This window comes from Sylvia atricapilla, chromosome 15 (genome assembly GCF_009819655.1).
Source record: "Sylvia atricapilla isolate bSylAtr1 chromosome 15, bSylAtr1.pri, whole genome shotgun sequence".
NCBI classification, from domain to species: domain Eukaryota; kingdom Metazoa; phylum Chordata; class Aves; order Passeriformes; family Sylviidae; genus Sylvia; species Sylvia atricapilla.
In genome coordinates, this window is record NC_089154.1 from 2,768,261 (window position 1) to 2,787,304 (window position 19,044).

At 40.5% G+C, this 19,044-nt stretch overlaps 2 protein-coding genes across 4 annotated transcripts in view; one reads left to right on the plus strand and one right to left on the minus strand.

Moving 5' to 3' along the window:
- Positions 1 to 15,834, plus strand: part of GPR146 (G protein-coupled receptor 146) — a 48,732-nt gene extending 32,898 nt beyond the window's left edge. Inside the window, exons 1-2 of one of the 2 annotated variants that reach the window (XM_066329711.1) lie at positions 8,462 to 8,523; positions 11,135 to 15,834. In XM_066329711.1, coding sequence (XP_066185808.1) covers positions 11,179 to 12,183 — 1,005 coding nt within the window. In that variant the 5' untranslated portion in view covers positions 8,462 to 8,523; positions 11,135 to 11,178 and the 3' untranslated portion in view covers positions 12,184 to 15,834. Of the gene's footprint in view, positions 1 to 8,461; positions 8,524 to 11,134 lie in introns of those variants that run through there. The other variant, XM_066329710.1, reaches the window with a different exon arrangement.
- C15H7orf50 (chromosome 15 C7orf50 homolog) overlaps positions 1 to 19,044 on the minus strand; it is a 123,263-nt gene that overhangs the window by 64,131 nt on the left and 40,088 nt on the right. The window lies entirely within an intron of this gene.

Below are 19,044 nucleotides of genomic sequence, written 5' to 3' on the forward strand. Positions count from 1 at the left end.
GGCTCCAGTGACCTCCCTACAAACTGTGCTTCACTGTTCTCAGCACCCGGTGCCTGTGTGAGCTCTGTAAAAACAACCATTTATCAATCATTAGTAAGAAACTGGCTCTCTGACAAACTAATTACTCCTCAGGCTTCCACCCATTAGCACAGGAGGAAGCAGATTATACATTTATTTTTGTGGTAGGCTGACCTCAGCTGAGCACCACATACCCACCAAAGCCACTCTCAATCCCCTCCGTGGCTGGAGAGGGAGAGAAAATATAACTCAAAGCTCATGGGTTGATTGAAGGAGAGGGACAGATCACTCATCCATTACCATCCTGAACAAACCAGACTCAACTTACAGAAATTTCATTCATTAACCATCAGATCAGGGTAGGGTAATGAGAAATAAAACTGAACACCTTCCCAAAAGCTTGCCATGCAAACCCAATGTGATTTTACGTATCAGGGCTCCTGCAGTAACAAAGGTGCTACAGAAGTTGGTTTTGCTTCCTGAAGCAGGCAAGACTTGCTAAAAACAGCATGTTACCTATGTAGGACACGAAGAGATCTCTACAAAAAGTCTGTTCAGATTTTTAGAGTTAATTGCTGTATGGCATGTAAATGAATACACTGCAGTTAGTAAGCACTGGTATTTATTTCCATGTCATTAATGTGGCTGTAGTTCCAGGAATTTGTAGAAATCCTAACCATGGCTTTTCAAAATACCATGGAATGGATACAGTGTGGGCAGCAGGTTGCTACTGGTAGTAGACTCCAGGTGTAACTTCACAGATGTTTTTGTAATGGGAGGCTTTAGGTTTAAAGAGTCCAGGTTTACAGAGGTATCAGACTCCTTCGCACATTTCTTCCTACAAAATTACTTTGGGTTGATTTTTTTTGCCCTTGGAAACATTTGTCCAGCCTCATGTTGGCCTGGAAAAACAATACCCATTAGGAGTACCTAAGGAAGCATCCCCACCCACAGGTCTGTGGAAGGATGGCCAAGGACTCAAATGAAATCATCAAATACTTAAACCTGTCAAACTCTTTGTAAGCATCCCATAACAGAATGTGCTAAGGGTTATTTTCAAGTGTGATATATACATTTGGCTGCAGTGGGGAGTCTTAGAAGGAACTGAGTTTATTGGTAGAACATTTTGATGACTAAGGGATAAAAACCCCCCCGTTGCTGATAAAGTGGAGTGGGGTGTGGCACACGGCAAGAAATAGATGGACAAACCAGAACTCATTCATGTCAGAAAGATGCCTCAGGCCCCATGTAAATGAAAATTCTTATTCTAAATCTTACCATCTAATAATAACCAACCTTAGATCAGCATTAATATTATACTAGATCCCCAAGAATGTAAATTTAAAATATTTTATTCAGACATTATAAATGGAATAAGATGTAATCAGTAATTACACAAATTCATCCAGGAGGCAGCTAGAAAATGCTATTTCCTTCACCAAGCAGTGAAAATTAAAAGCCACAGGAGTGTCAGGAACAAGATGTCTCAGACTTGCCAGCAATTAACAGAAAGATATGTTTATCTCCAGCGGATGTGAAAAATTTTGAAGTCATTTCAGCCTTAACGCAACTATGCTGAGGGCTGATTTTTTTCCCTTCAATCTCTAAACTCAAACCAGTTTTATAATTCTTCTATGTGCTATCTGATAAAGAACTGTGTCAATATTTCTGCTTCTACTGGAAACCTGGTCCCTGCAGTCAAGAGTGTTCCACAAGAGTTTCCTCCCCAGCCAATGTGATGGTCTGCTTGATAAGTCACAGCTTTCACCAGTGTTTCTAATAGGAAACAGCATCATGTTATAGTTTCCAGGAAAAGTACCATCTGTGCCTCCTGTCAGTCTCTGCAACTGGCACCAAAAGGTCTGTGGGGAATGTTTCTGTACTGCCAAATTTCAGCAGAGCTCCCTGCCCAAGCCCTGAGCACGGGTGCAGCTGACAAACAGTGGGGGAAGATAAGAGCTGCTGTTTCCACCCTGCCAGCTCACCAGGCCAGCTCATTTACAGACTCATTCCAGCACAGTCCGTGCGCCTTCGACACACTCTTCCTGGAATGAATTCGGTCAGCAAAGCCCAGACTTGGCATAATTTACATTAATTTTGATTGGCGAGAATCTGTCTTCTTTACTGGAGTGATGCTGATTTGCACGAACCATTCCTTACTGGAATCTGGGCAGTTCCCAAATGCTGGAAATGCAGAGATCCAGGCACCTGCTGTCTTCTAAGAGCTGCAAATGACCTGTTTGCACTTACTAAAGACATTACCTAAACAAAGAATTTTACCATAAAACCATCTCAAATATTAAAAAGGCCTCAGCAGAAGTTACTACAATACGATCTTTACATAAAAAACAGGAACACAGAAGTTTCATGAATTTTTTTCCCACAAACTGGTCTTGACTGACCTGTTGCTCTACAGTTTAAGTGCCTGTAGATACGGGGGGGGGGGGAAAACTCCTTATATTTAAACACTGATGATTGGAAGTTATGAAAAATTTATTAATGAAATCACCCACTTCATCTATTAAGTTCCTGAGGTCAGAATAAATGAATGAAATGTTTTCATTAAAAAAAGTGGGATAAACTGTCTACTGAGTCCCAGCTGCTCTGAACATCAACATCACAACAGTAAAGATGCTTTCTGAGGGTGTCTGAAACCCTTGTTAGATCCAATGAGTTGTAGTATTTCATACTAAAAGAATCTTACAACTTACATTCTGTTTTAAACTGAAGGGACCTATTTGCTTGTGTCTCTCCCAGAAACTGAAATTTTCTGTATTTTTTAATGAATTCTTTTGGTTTCTGTGGCTTGTTAGTTACAAGCACACTGAAAATTCTCACAAAGGTTGAATTTTTATAAAAGTTTTTTTTTTTCAGTGAAGCAGTTGAAAGGATTAATATATATATATATACACATAACAACTTTTAGTCATCTTGACACTGAATGTTACTTAAGGTAGCTGCTACTTAGTTTTAAAGTAGGATAGCTACACCAAAATCAGCTTCCAAGTGCTCTGAAAACATGGAGCAGAAGTGCAGCAGTGCTAACTGGCTGGTCAGCACTCTGAATGGCGCCATCCACTCTGCTGATGCTTAAAAGCTGTCACTTCTTGTATTCCAACTGGTCAACCTTATAAAATCCAGAACTGGAAGCACCTTACGTAAGCTGATTTTCTAATGCTGCATTCATTCTAATTATTCCTGGTATTTAATACGCCATTAGTTCCTGGAAGTGAATATGAATACTAGGAAAATTACTCAGGTTTTGTTTTGCACATAACTCAATCTTTTTAAAAAGCATTATCTAGTGGATATTTGAGCATCTCCAAATTGTATCTCATGTCAGGATCCCTGGCAGCTAAGGCCTGTAGATAGATGAATACAAGTAATCACTGTGTAAATTCATTCTGCCTGATGAAATCCTCACCTTTAGCATGCACAAAAGGAAGGTATTTTGCTTTTTGCAGTGATGAAATCTTTAAGTATTAAAAGTTACACTGTTCACTCTAGAGTGAATTCTTTCTGGCTGCACAGAAACATTAAAATAGAAACTATATGTCATGTTTTCCATACAGAAGCTCTTTACAGGATTCAGTGATAAAGCTAAGTCAGGAAGGGGTGGAGCAGCACATCAGTGCCACTCATCCGATGCTGGGACAGGGAGAACTTAACAAAACAAGGCTGAGTTTATGGAGTTAACCCGTGCAGAGCCCCCGGTGCAGCTGTTCCCCAGCAGCTGCCAGGAGGGCACAGCCACTGGCAACCCAACTCCTGCCAGAGGCTCCACCACAAAGGAATAAACGGCACGAGAAAGGAGGATTTGTCTGGAGTGGCAGATGTGCCTGGCAGACAGCATGTGTGTGTGAACAAGGGATTCCTTCCACGCAGATCTTTAGGGGCTGCAGTGCTGGGCTGTCTCCTCTCCACAGAACTTCTACCCCATGGTAGAGTTGGTTATTACAACCTTCCAGAGCACCACGACATTGCCACTGTCCAGCAGATCTAAAGGGCTCTTGAACACACCACTCAGCAGTTTTGATGATGGGTTCCAGAGTAGCTGATCTTTTTTGTCGTCCTTTATTGGTCTTATATTATCTGTTCTCATAAGCTTTAAGCTGCTTAGAAATTGAGAGGGAGAAAGAGAAACTAAAGCAAATGTAATTATTCATTTCTGATGGATACACATGTTCTGAGCAACCTTCTATGAACTCTAAAAACTGAAGAAAGATCTGCAGTTCTTACCTATTAGAGAATAGGCACATCCTAAAAAAACAGTTGCCATACACTAAAATCAAGTTTTCCTCCTCCTTCCAAACAAAAAGCCCATTTGAATTCATTTCTTGATGCTTAGTGACCTGTGGCAGCAATTTGCAATTTACTTTTGACATCGCCTTATATGAACTCGGATTCCCAAAGAGCTGAACAATCTAAACAGAAACCACATGTGCGGCTGACATTGCTAATAATTGTATTATGTTAATAATTTTACATGTTATTTATACATTGAATAATAATAACAATTACAAAAAACAACAAAAGGTCAAAACAGGACGGGGGGAAAAGCATCTGTTCAGCAGGTTGCCAAGAGGCCAGGGCAGTAAGCAGATTATCAGGGCACAAGTGGGATCTGAATCACCAGGTAGCCGCTGTGCAGATGATTTATCACAAAGGCGGTGCTTACAGAATGAGAGGATAAACAAATGAGACAGAGATTGCCAGCATCTATGGAACAATAGCAAAGGTCACCCAGCAAGGGACAGGGGGACCCACAGGAAGAAGCTCTGAAGACAACATATATTCAGAATTTCTGGAAAAGCTGAGAGCAACCTCAAAGGGCAACCAAAGCAAAATGCAAAGACCGATTTCAGGAACACTGGTATCTCTGTACTCGTGCCATGTGCAACAGAAATGCACCCTTACAGTTCTTGAGAATGCAATCTTTATTGCAAAATACCAAAGAACAGCCTGAGATGACCTACAGCAAAGTCACAAAGTAGAAGTGAAAGTGTGTCTGTCATGCTTGGAAGCCCTGTCATAAGCTGGATATGATACTTTGTGTGTGTGTCATATGAGCAAATAATGATGGGTGGTGGAATGTTAATTGTAAGGGAGTCATGGGGAGAGATAAAGAGGAAAACATTGGCCAGGCAGATGTGAAACTCAAGGGGTATTTTAAGAAACCAGGAAATGTACATAAGAATTTATGCATGGATAGAAAGGATGCTAAAGGAAAAACATTTGTCCAAGGGAAGGCAATTACCTATAGAGCTGGAAATGGGTTCACAGCACTCAGATTGTGCAGATTCAAGCAGGAGTAGACAAGAGTTGGGCTACATAAGTGAAAAGTCTTGGGTTTATTTTAATTATTAATTATTGTTTTGCTGCTACTGAAGCAGGTTATATAGCAAAGGGAAAGGGTTTAGAAAACCAAAACCTGAGCCTAATGAAGGGTGAAATCAGCAGGACCAGAAGGTTGGGTGACTGCTTTTCCATGAGTTCACTTACCATGAGAGGCAAACCCCTTGCTCCCTCTCTTTCAACTGACCTACTCTTGCTTTTTGATTTTTGCATTTAAAAATATCCAACATATGGTTATTATATTCAATGCTACTTTGTATCAGTTATCCCTGTTGTTTGATCGTGCCTTCTTTCACCTTACATTGCACTGAATTAACCACATTATAGATGGAACCAGTATCAATTATGAACTTTGCCCTGCCAAACTGGTCAATGGTTGCCCCACAAAGACATAAATGATAGGGTTGGAAAGGACCTGTTTTTCAGCCTAGCTCTCAGTATCAAGCAGGATTTTCTTCTCCACTCATGTTAAAAGCATTTTATCTGAGCTGTAGCATTACATTATAAACAGCAGCAACTCAGCAACTGCATGAGAAAAGTACAGTCCAAAACCTACTTGCCTGCACTGCTGAATTTTTACCCCCTTGCATCTAACCTGAGCTATTCCGTTTTACTTTTCTGAATATCCAGCTTACAAGTAATTTCATAATCCCTATGGTATGTATATAAGCTAGTAAGCCTAAAGAAATGTCATGTTACCCAGACTGAGAGGTAAGAGCAATGTGACACTTTGTTCTCCAGCACTTGAGAATTCAGTGTGTTCCCTTGATGGACAACTAATTGTAAGTTTGCTATTTTCCAGAAATATTGATCATTCACTATTTAAAGTTTTAACATTCAATCCATAAGTAATATTCAGTGACACTTTCAAAAAGCACCTTTCAACCCGGATGAGGAGCTGACAATCTAAGTCATGGTTTATATATACATACAGCAGTTCTGGCCATGATTTTTAGTCTGCTCAGCCTAGATCTGAAGCAAATCTGTGCTGCCCAACAAAGCTCTGTGTAGGGCCCAGCCTTCCCCTAGGCAGCACCAGGTTTCAGTTTGTAGGAATTAAGAATCCTGTGAGAACTCAAGGGACGTGACAAAGGTACAGGTGTTTGGCATGTTTAGAGACTTACCCTGTTGGCAACAGCTTTATTAGCTAAGTACTTTACTAGGTATTACTTTATAATGATACCACAGCTTGTGAAAACACATTCAGAGGTCAGATAAAGCAGGTAAGAGCTAAGTCACAGACAGATGATAATAAAGCAAGTAGACAAACCATGTATTGTATAAACAGAAAAAAATCGGCAGAGCAAAGAGACAGTGCTGCAGCTGGATGAAGGGTTGGTTTTTTAAGTCAAATAAAATAATCCGAGCGTAGAACGGTCATGCTTCAAACTCTTACCCAACCTGCTCTGCAACTTAGTGCTGCATTATGAATGAAAATGTCTGAAAAGGCCTGACTCGGTAATACAACTGAGCAGGACTTTATTCTTTTCTCATTATTTAAAGTTCGTTTTACGGATCTTTTCTAAAATAATCTTTGCCACCAAGCGCTCTCAGCTTTTTGTGCTTTGTCCTAAGAAATTCTTTCTTAAGTACTTCATGGACACTGTTATCTAAATAAAACCACCTTCAGCTTTAATGGAGTGTAGGAAACTGGCTTTTGGCCAAGTATGAGCACTCTAAAAGTGCTTCTGCATGAATACCTTTCCTACTTTGCTGTTTCTCTGGTGAATTTAGGATGATTAAAGGCCTTCTAAAGTTCTGAAGCACCAAAAACGTGATGCCACAGTCTGTAACGTAACATCCACAGCACACACACAATTCTGTCTGTGGACTATGCATGGAACAGAGACGGGGGAATCTTCTCCTGTTTGGGAGCTGCAGTGGTTTTACAACCCTTGTAATGAACCTTTAAATACAAACTGTGGTCAGATAGAGTAACTCAAGACAAACTGGATGACCATTTTTAGACTTCACAGAATACTCTGAGTTGGAAGGGACCCACAAGGATCTAATCCAAGTGTTAAGCAAACGGCCCATGTGGAGATCAAACCCACAATGTTGGTGTTATTAGCATCATGTTCTAAACAACTGAGCTAATCTCAGGTTTAGTGTTTTTCCGGTATTTATTTCATGAACACCTGCTTATTTTTCCAATAAGGGATGCTACATTGGTGTTTATTTGCTAAAGATTCAGAATTTCTAAATATAAGATGAATTATTTTGAAAAAGGCAGCTCTCTGTTTTGGTTGGTGGTATCAGTTGGAAACATGCTTCAAAGGTAGTAACTTTTCATTAGTCTGAAGAGTTTCCATATAAACAACGGAACAACCACAGTACAAAATTCATTATGGGATAAATTACCAATCTGCAGTTCAAAAGCTCTTTCAAGAAGTGATCCATTTTAAAGTTGTGGAAAATATAAACATTCACATCCATTAACTGCAAGTGACATGCAAATATCCTCGAGATTAATCAACTTTTTTAAAAAGGAAACAGAATGGAACTCATAACACCCTCACAAAATGAGGCTTATGTTGTAACACCTTTTCACAACACCAAAACGATCTCCAAATTCAAAGTAAACGCTCAGAAACGTTTGTTCCTACCTAGTTTTTACAAGCTGGTTTATGTTTGCCAGCAGCACCTGTGCACTTAGTGCTACGGGAATTTTTAAATACCGATTGCTCAGGATATATGGCCTATGAAAACGAAACCTCAAAGCTACATATTCTCATCCCGAGGTAAAAATAAAACCCACGCTCTTGACTGAAGGCTGTTGGCTTGCAGGGACCGGCAGGGGCTCTGCAGCGTCCCTGCAGCACCCCAGCGCCCATGACACAACCAGAACAAACCCGCACGCCCAATGGGTTTTAAGCACTAAATCCAAAACGCGGGGACTACAACCGGATCCGACAGCTCCGAGCACAACCTCTCACTTCTTGAAACTGGCTGTAAACAGGGGAAGGGAGGGGCCAGGCGCCTGCCAAGCCAAGCAGAAACTTGCGAGTAACTTAGCGAGGCCAAACAAGTGCAGCGCAGGCAGCGGCTCGGGGCCGGCACCATGAGCCCCGGCGGAGGCACGGCGGGGCCCGGCGGCCGCCTCGCTGCCCCGGGAGGGCGACAGGGGCCAGCGGCACACGGCCACTGAAGGTGAGAGGCTGCGGGGCACGGGGGGCACGGGGGGCACGGAGGGGCACGGGGGGCACGGGGGGCCGCGCCTCCAGCGCCAGCCCGCGCCGAGAGCCGGAGGCTGCGGGGCAGCGCCGGGCCGCTGTAAACAAGAGACTGCTGCGGCCAGCCTTGTACTTATGCAACACAGGCGACCTGGGGCTGCAGAGCCGCCGGCAGCGCGGGGAAGGGTCAGCGGGAGCCAGGCTGCCGGGCTCGGAGAGGGCGGCAGAGCCGTGTCCCTGTCCCTGTCCCGGACACGGACACAAGGGATGCTGAGCGGGGCCGGCGCTGGTAAGTGAGCGCTGAACCAAGCTCAGGGAGTGCGGCTTCGGCGGCAGAAATGCCTCACCTGGCAGAAAAGTCATCAAGGAGGTTTTTCGAGAAAGTATTTTAATTTGAGGTTTTGTTTTCGCTTGTTTCGGAGGTATTGTTCTTTTTCTAAGATTGCTGGTTAATGCAATGAATTGCCTGCTATTTCTGTCATTAAAATAGAATTGTCGTGTTTAGCCGCACTTAGGAGGATATAAAGAAAAAATAAGGGTAATGACTAAAAGCACTTTCGAAACCAGACAGCCCCTAGCTCTGTAAAATACAAAGCCTGGTAGCAGACTGTTGATCTTCTGAGACAATATACAGGCAAGTTATTCAGTGGCTGATGTAATTCAGTCTGGAGTAATCAAAGCTACATGCTTAAGGATAAACCTACATAATGGAATAACGTGATTGTATCCGTGCCTCTGCTTAGTCACCTTTGCACTCACCAGAATGCACATATTTGCAATATCTAGTTCCAGTCTGCTGCTTTGCTTGAATCGAGTCATAACAGTTCAATGAGATGTAGTTTTGGTTCCCTTCAACTGTGAAAAACCAGGGTTTTTTTACTTTCTTAAAAACCTGAAACAACAGATGCTTCCTGAAAACAAACGGGGTTGTTTTCGGTGCTCGAAAATAGAATGAGGATGGAAAGACAACATAAAGGTATTTTACTGTTCACTCACACACAACAGTATAGCTAAAGAACTGACAGGAGAAAATGAACCAAAAAAAGTCAAGTTTTCCTACAAAGGTGAAAACAGCCTTTGAAAACAAGAGAATTTCTGGTGCTGCCACAGAAGCCACTTCGCTGAGGAAATCCAGCATGAGACAGTGAAATAAAAATTTGCTTGCCCAGCTAAAATGACTGTATTTTTAGCCTGATTTCTGGCTCAGCTTATGTTATTTAGAAGAAAAAAACGCACACAAAACAACTGCGGTGGGAAATAACACATGGAAGTTGATGCAGTTTTGGGACAAACTTTGTAGTATGGCTGAAGAGTCCAAGGATTAGCACCAGGGCAACGCAGTCACGTACCTGGATATGCTCACAGACCCCACACAGTGCCATTTAGCCATCTGGTTCAGGGAGTACAGCATGTTGTCTAGTAGCATTCATTCTCATTGCACAATGTTTATTGTGGATTGATTAAATCTTGCTCTCCCTCTGGAAAGAATCCAGGTACGTGGACTTACACTTTGCCATAGGTGCTGACAGAGAAGCACACAAAACCAGGGCAGCGTGTGACAGGCAGAGTACGTGACACGGGAAATCACCTGCTGCACCAGCTCTGTGCTGTCCCTGGAATGGGCTGCCATGAATAACAGGCAGCATTTTAAGGCCCTGCTTGTTTTGAGTTGTATTTCAGAGATTGTTTCTTGTCTCTGCATTTTGGAAAGCGACTTGACACGATTGCTTTGAAGTTCACTTGGTTTCGGTTAAAGTGCTATCTCTACTGACGATAAAGCAAAGATGGCTGGACCACAACTGCTGATAGTAGCATACCTTTTAAAGAATTCGAGCTATTCTGAGAGGAAATGATAGCTGATTCTTGCCTTTTTGGAAAGTCAGGCTGCCCTGATATTAGGTTCCCTGGACTACAGAGGTCCATTGTTTTTTTTCTAAACTAAATGGTTATAAGGTTGGAAGTCTGAATACAAACTGACCTATTTAAGAAAAAAAACCCCCACAAAACCAACCCCCCACACCTCATTTCCCTGTATTCTCTAGTCTTTGTCAATTATATCAGTGATCCAGTACACATCCACCATAATGACTTGGATGTGCCTCCTAAGAAACGTTTTTTTTTTTTAAAGTTATTTAAGATGTTAGGAGATGTTAGGACATCTTCAAGATGTTAGGAGATCTTTATTTTCCATCATACTGTGAAAATTTGTGTTTCAGTTTATACCCTTCCACTCTTCAGTAGTTACCCTTATGTATTTTTAGCTAAATACAAGGTACTGTTTGACAATTTTTTTAAAATTGCATTAGCATTCATATATACATCAGTATTTAATGATAGCTTACAATTTACTTCTGTTGAGTGTCCTGTATCAACTAATTTGCCACTAGTTTCATTTAAATCAAAACTGCACGACATATATTAGTTTAATGAAATTTTTAAGAACAGTTTAATAGTTTCTCCTAGACTAACAACGTCAGTTATGTGATGCATATAGTCTTAAAGGTCAAAATGTTTTCTTCACTGTACTTTGCATTTCATTTACAATGTAGTATTTTAACAACACTTTTATTATCTCTCTCTCTCTACAGAAAAGCTGGTAACCAGCAAAGAAGACACAAAAGCTAAAATCACTATGTGGAGCTGTGAAGCCTTAATCAACAGTACTGAGAACAGTGAGGGCCAGCATCTCTGCCATGACTTCGACCTCGTGCTTTCCATCTTTTCCCTGCTCTACCTCATTATATGTTTCCCAATTGGCCTTTGTTACAATGGCCTGCTGGTCCTAGTTAACCTCTACAACAAAGCTACTATGACTATGCCAGATGTTTACTTTGTCAACATCGCCATCGCCGGCCTCATCATCAACACCCTGGCACCGATGTACCTGCTGGGTCTTACCAATACAAAATGGGCCATCTGGAATTCCAACAATGAAGTTTATATCACCTTCCTTATTTTATTCAACGTCTCATCGTTGGTTATCATGTACTCTACCACGCTGCTCAGTCTGGACTACTACATCGAACGTGCCCTGCCCAGGACTTACATGTCCAGTGTGTACAACACCAAACACGTCTGTGGGTTCATCTGGGGCGGTGCCATGCTCACAAGCTTTTCCTCTCTGCTCTTCTACGTCTGCAACCACGTGTCCACCAAAATCATCGAGTGTTCCAAGATGCAGAACCAGGAGGCAGCAGATGCCATCATGGTGTTTATCGGGTACGTTGTGCCCGCCATCGCCGTTCTCTATGCGCTGACGCTGATCCTGCGGATCCGCAAGGAGGCCACGCCGCTGGACCAGGACACTGGGCGCCTGGATCCGTCAGTGCACAGGCTTCTGATTGCCACAGTCTGCACACAGTTCACCCTGTGGACACCCTATTATGTTATTCTCTTGGTAAGCACGTTTACCAACCTACGAGGAAGAATTCCAGATGTAAATTCCATTCAAATATTACACTTCGCCACGATCTTGTCAAAATTCCTGGCTTTCTCCAGCAGCTTTGTCATGCCTCTGCTCTACAGATACATCAACAAAAACTTTCCCAACAAATTACGGCGTTTGCTTAAAAAGATACACTGTGGGAACCAGGGGTGTTCTCACGAGCGCACAGTTGTACAGCAGGTCATGACATAGGTGTGACACAACCCCTGGCGCTCCGTGCTGGGACTGTGACGCTGCTGTGTTGGCACTCAGAGACATTTGAGAGTCCCAACCAAGAGGCTGGAAGGAGCTTCCATTGCAGCTGAATGCAAGAGTCTTAATTTTCCAATAGTTGTTTGCTGACGTGGTGTGAGGCTCTGGCCTGTGTGCTGCATTACCTGTGACAGCAGATACCTTCAGTGCACTGAACTGGTGACAAAGGATAAACTCTGTTTTCATGGCTCTGATCTTCCTGTCTGAAGAAATCACTAAGCAGTTTATTGAAGTCTTGACTGAAGACACAGCACCTTGTATCTTGTATAGAAAAAGGTATTACCTTGTTTTCTGTACAAAGAAGTGATAGTGCTATCCTTGATGAAGTAAATAGCATTTTTCAATGAAGATTATATAGATGATCTTTACTGAAGATCATATTACTCAATTATACATGTCCAAATAGTAAATGTTAATTATAAATTAAATTATTTAATTTCTTTCTCCATCACTGAATCCCCTCTAAAAGAAGCCTAATTTACTTTTTTCAGAAATTATTTTCTCACACAAACTAATTTGTTTTAACACCTATGGTAAAACGGTTTTTCTTTTAGCTACAACAAATAACAAAAATGTGTGTTAATTTTCCAGTGCTTTGTTTGTATCCTAAAACATTTCAGGAATTCAGAAATATTTATTAACTAATTCTGATGGAACTTAGAGATGTTTGTTCCACGTACTAAAATGAAGGACACAGTGGTTTACAAAGTTAAATCAGAATTTAACTAGTAATGATTGTCTGGCTAAGTGTTATGGTCCACATATGTTCATGTAACAAGTAATTATCTTAAAAAATAAATATGTTTATGATTAACATTCTGTATTTTCAAGGGATATGTTTGCAACAAACAAACTAAACTCTCTTTAATCTACGACATCACTGGACGTTTGGAAATCATATTAAAAATTCCTCAATGTAGGGGAATCCCAGTCAGCAACAGCTCTTTGCTGACCTCTCAAAAAAGCCTTCCATTGGGACTCTTGGATACACAGTGTAGTCTAGTTTCACAGTAGGGATGAAGAAATCTAGTCCAGATCACCAAATTCTAGTGATTTTTTGAAATATATGAGACACACAGGCATGCTGCAGGAAGCACATAAAACAGTTACAACAAACTACAAGGCACTGATCCAAAAACTAGCTGTTCTCATGCTGCTGTTGCATGAATGACAGGAGGAGGGTACAAGTGAAGCTGGTATTCTCCCACTGGTGTGGGGCCACAAGGCATTTTTGTCACTTGATACATGCTGCAGCATCATTTTATTGCTTAATCTGTTACAGCACAACTCAAATTCCACGTGACATAATTAAAAATGTGACTTTTCAAGAGAAAAAGTCATGGAGCAAGACCAGAACTGAAACTTTCCCATTGCTTAGAGCACAGTCTTGTCTGATAATTGATCCTAGTGTGTCAGCAAAGGACCTACTAAAGTTCTATGTGAAAAGCAGGTGAGGAACAGACCTTTCAGGTATTTTCACATCAAGCAATTTTTTCCTATAGTCACCTTTGCTTATCTTCTTCATAGACAAGCATCTCTAAGATACCAAAATCCTGGGGGAAGACTTTCCATTAATCTTTATTTTTTAAAGAGCTTTTCATATTTCACTGAATATTTTTAACCCTTAAAGCTTACAGAATAAATAATCTATTTCTGTGGTGTTTCCAGTTTTAGCCTGTTGATGAAAACCACATTAAGGACTGAAGCTGCTCCTTATCACTGTGTCCAACTCTCACACACATTTACCGTGCCTCTATGCTGATATACATGATACTGGCTGCTTTCTTGGGTTTGCCCACCTTGAGAGATATTAGTGAATTTCTACACATCTTCAGCATTCAAGCTCACTTCCACATAGAAGTGCTTAAGAACAAAATCTTTCCTTACAGCTGTCAAGAAAAGAGACTCCTTCTTCCCATCTGAGGGAAATTAGGTTTCTTAATGCACCACATTTAATCTCTCGCGTAAAATCTGTTGAAGAAATTCTGTGCCATTATGCAGGAGGAGTTCCAGCAGGGAGGAACTGGCTTATCTGGTGTGGATAGAGGCTGTGAAGAACTGGGACACTGCCAGAACAGTGCAGCTGAGCAGGCAACTTTAAGTGCAATTTCAATTTCCATGTTGCTTCCTGACTTCCATTTCCTCCTTCTCTTAAGACATCTTATTTTCTGTCTCTGAAAGAACCGTTGCCTTTATTTCTGTTCCTTTCTCTCCATGTTAAATTCTCAGTTTCAGATCATGGCTCTTGTATAATTTATCATTTTTCACTTCTCTGCACGATTTAACTTTCATTTCTCTCCCATCCCTGCCTGTCTTGCACACTTGGTACCATTCTGCACTCACGTTTACTTTATCACACTGACTCCTTCACGACGATCCAAATCTTACTCAGTGATTCGATGTTACAAACAAATTGATGCAGTAAAATGGAAGCTGCTGTTTAAGAGAAGCAGACAGACAGATTTTTATGGAATTTACCCATGGGGCAGCCAATCTCATTTTTTCCTGATCTTTTTTACTGCAGCAGAGCTACGGATGTTTGTCTGTATCCTTGATAAACACTAAGTGTGATGGCAATCACAGATACAACAACTTGGATAATTTAATGAACAAGACTGCTATCCACTCAACCTCTTTGAAAAGTTAATTTGATGTATTATTTGCCTCAAAGCAGCATTGCCATGGATCTTCCTGGCCGCTGCTCTCCTAAGAAAATTCTGAACTTAATCAGCATCCATCACCTGGTCTCTCTTAAAAAGCTGTACCCTAAAAAGAGAGAGCTTTGCAGTATTTATGTAAAGAACAGTAGAGGAGCAAGTGCAGTAAAATACTTAAGGAAATACAAGGTATCATAAATTAGGATCAACTTTTGTGGACAAATGTTTAATACACAAAGTTCTCAAGAATGGGGCCTTTCCATTTCACATACCTGAAGGTTTCTGGTGACTGTAAATAGAGGCTTATCTATTACACATTTAAATAGATATGAATAAAATACTGTATATATGCAAGATAAAAATCAGCCTACTGATGTAAAAAGAATCTGCAAAGAGTTTATTAAATTATTTCTAAAAGTGTATCATTTAAATGTAAACCTCTGAACAGGAAGGTGTATTGTATGCTTCTGTATGTATATACTGTGTACTAGAAAGTAAGCACTAGTTAAGTGCCATATTAACAGTGTTATTTTCTCACAGAATTAAACTTAATATTTGAATTGATGTATGGCTTACAGCCCTCTTGCTGAACTGCTAATTAAGTCAAATCAATGAACTAACAAAAATGACATGCTCTGCTTCTATCTGAGTTGTTAACACAGCTAGCTCAAGACAGGTCCTGGTTGACCAGCTTAGTAGAGGTTCTAGTTTCAAAAGTTTACATTTCAGAATCAAGTTTTGTTGGTCTCTGAAGATTTAATTTCAGTCAAAAAAAAGAAGGTGATCAGCCACTAGAAAATTCCTGGTTCTATTAAAATGAAGAGATGTGGACTCCAATATCATGTCAAAATACTACAGAAATGGACTTTCTGGAAAGCTTCATGAAGGAAGTATTGACGCATAATACATTCTCAATAAAATGTGTTCAAATGTACATGGTCAATAAAATGTGTGTTTTGTTTTGTTTTTTTTTTTTTTGCTTTCTTGATAAAAACCTGTTGTATACAAAGTTAAATATATGTGGCTTCACTGACTCATAACAAATTGCAGGACTTGGATGTCAAATTTCCAGGCCTTAATTTGACATTATTAAAATCTCATTATTCATCAGCATGAAGTTGGCTGAGAGTGAAAGCTAAAAGGCACATACCTCTCCTTTTTTCCACATAAAGAATCCTGCAATTAATGAGGCAGAATAGCAGTGCACCTGGAGATCAATGCAAACACTGGCCACATCCTGACAACTTCCTTTCCTTTGTGCTGCCACAATCAGCTTCCTGCAGAAGTTCTCTTGGTTCTCAGAACAACATAATAAATCCACACCTCCGGCATCCCAAAGGAAACACAGCTTTTAAGAATCTAAGATACCTTATAACACTTTCATTGCAGTAACCACTGCACATAACCAAAAGATTACTCCCCATGGATCAGTTCATTTACCTTACACATATGGAAATGTTTTCTTGGCTATACTTTCAAGATTATTCATATACAACACAGACTGAAGGATCTTCAGTGAGAACAGAGTTAGTTAACAAGCAGCAAGTGCACAAGCCCACAGGTTTCTGAAGAGTGAACAACTCCATAAATGGAAGTAAAAAGGGTTGATCAGGTGCAACAAAGTCAAGATGTTTACACCAGTACAAACCAGGCTGACATGGCACCTGAATCTGCCATTATCTGTCAATACAGAGACATCACAGAAGTCAACCACATTCTGGATCACTCACAGAATACTCAACTAATATGTAATAGGAGAACAGCCCCCAAGGTTGTGAATAAAATACCACACTGCTACCACAAACCTCAGAAGGAAGTAACACCTTTTTTTTCCCTTGTTTAAAACTAAGATTCAATTACATTTTTTCTTCTGTGGGTATGTGCATCGGTAATGCCCCATTTATCACTGCTTAATAAAAATGAAAGCAGCAGTGTCTAGGCTGGAGCCCTTGTGAGCTTCACTGCAGGAGCACAGCACTGGTAAGACCCAAGAAAAGCAGAACCTGCCCAAGTGCCACTCTCAGTTCCACTTTTCACTGAGGACTCAGAGAGGAATTGATTCTTGCCTAAGTTTCTGCAGCTGTGAAGTGCTCAACGCACTGATGAATCCTAAACATCTGCTCCTAAATTAATTTATGTAGTCTCTTAATAAGCAAATTCTTGTGTATTTCTTGAGTATCTTGTGCAATGCTTTTTCCAAGTGAAAGCAATCTAATGGTACAAGCCCAGCTGTGCAGACTGCCATGGCAACAAATCTGAAGTGTGAAATGTTTCTTCTGTTCAATTCCTTAAGTTTTCCATTATATATCAAAATACTTTGACATATGCTGACTAGATTCCTTTTCCATCAGGAGAGCAGATCTATTATCTCCTTTGTCATCCCACTTTCTTTCCACCAAGTCCTTCTCTTCCCTTGAAATTCCATGTGATTTCATTATATTTCTTCCTCGTAAAGAACTGGCACTTCTAATTACATGCACAAGAATTGTCAGAAATATTCAGTCTGCAGCAGGCAGAATTTCCATATTATTACAAATACGGCAGTAAAAGATTTTAGAACACAAGATTCTCATCAGAGTATTTATGAATTAAATATAAAAACATACTTTTAAAAACCCTTTTTATCAAAAGTTCTTTAAAGCGAGATTTACAACCAGAAGTTAATCCATTTTATCCAGTTTAAAAAGTACTTGCATGCTTTCCCCCCTTTTCTCAAATACATTATCCCAGAGGTGCTGCCAGTGGCACTGATGGGCTCAGCCCTGGCCAGTGGCAGGTCCACCTTGGGGTCTGCTGGAATTGGATCTGTTGGACATGGAAAAGTTTCCTGGCAGCTTCTCACAGGAGCCCTGTAGCTCCTCCCTGCCTCTGCTCTCCAAACCTTGCTGTGCAAACCCAGTACAATTACTGATTACCAAGTGAATTGAAGAGCCTCATTTTAGCCCCTTCCAATTTGCAAATGTAAGCTAAATTTTATCCTGAAATCGGTAGAATTTCTGCACTGTTTCTTGTCACCAAAACCTTTAAAAGATCATTTTGAAATGAATTCTCGTGTTTCTTTATCAAAGCTGTTTTAGAAACTCCATCTGGTGGTCACTGGTGGAATGCTCTTGTAGTTCTCGAAAGCACTAAGATGAGTAAAATTAGTTAGATTTAAATTAATCTTTAGGGGGGAAAGAATCAGTCCCCGTTTCTGGTTAAACACAGATTTGTAAGCTGGTCCTGCCTGCAGGCAGTGAGGGAGGGTATTGCTACAAGTATTTAGAGGAAACAAAATTAACCTCAACTTGGACAATCAACTGCTGCTGCGAAGGAGAGGCAGATAAGTGACCATTCTGTCGCAAGAAACTAATCTCAACAATGGTTAATTTTGATTTGGAACCTAATAGAAGGATATTTAACCGGGCTACTGGGTCTGAAGAAATATTCACAAAGAAGAAATATTTATCAAAAAGCACATGTTTCTTGTATTGTTTCTTGAAACATCTGTTACTAGTCATTGTGGTTGACAAGATGCTCCAAGACCAAAGGAAGTGTCATTCCCATTCAGCTCCAGAGTATTGTAATTCTTTCTAATTAAGTATGGTTTCACTAGTTCACAATGAAATAGATTTCTTACTTAATTAAGAGAGAAGTCTGAAATTTTTCAGGTCCAGCCTATGTGCAATTAAATAACCATTTTAGCACCGGCAGTGCTACAGAGAGACCAGCTCTCTTATAACTTGCTATTAGAAAAAGCTTTTTTCCATCTTTTAGTAAAATATTATTTTGAAATACAGGCAATTTTAGAGCTCTTGTAGCTGAGTTACACGGATGATTTACCTGTATTGAGGAATTTATTTTGTGATTGATAGAAACATTACTGTATAGTAATAATAATAAAATACTGTTTATGAAACAACTTACATTACAAACAGTGCTCAAATAAGGCAATAATAAAACCACTAATAGTGAACCACAGGCAAGGAACCCTGAGATGTGAAGGCAGCAATCACACAGCCCTGAGCATGGCTGTTCTAGGAAAATAAAAAAGAAGAAATGTTGATTTAGAACCAGCCCCTGAGGTGCAGGTAATCATTAATAACCAGTGCTTATGGATAAACATTGCCAGCCTGGGCTTCTTAACCCCATCCAAGCAGACAGA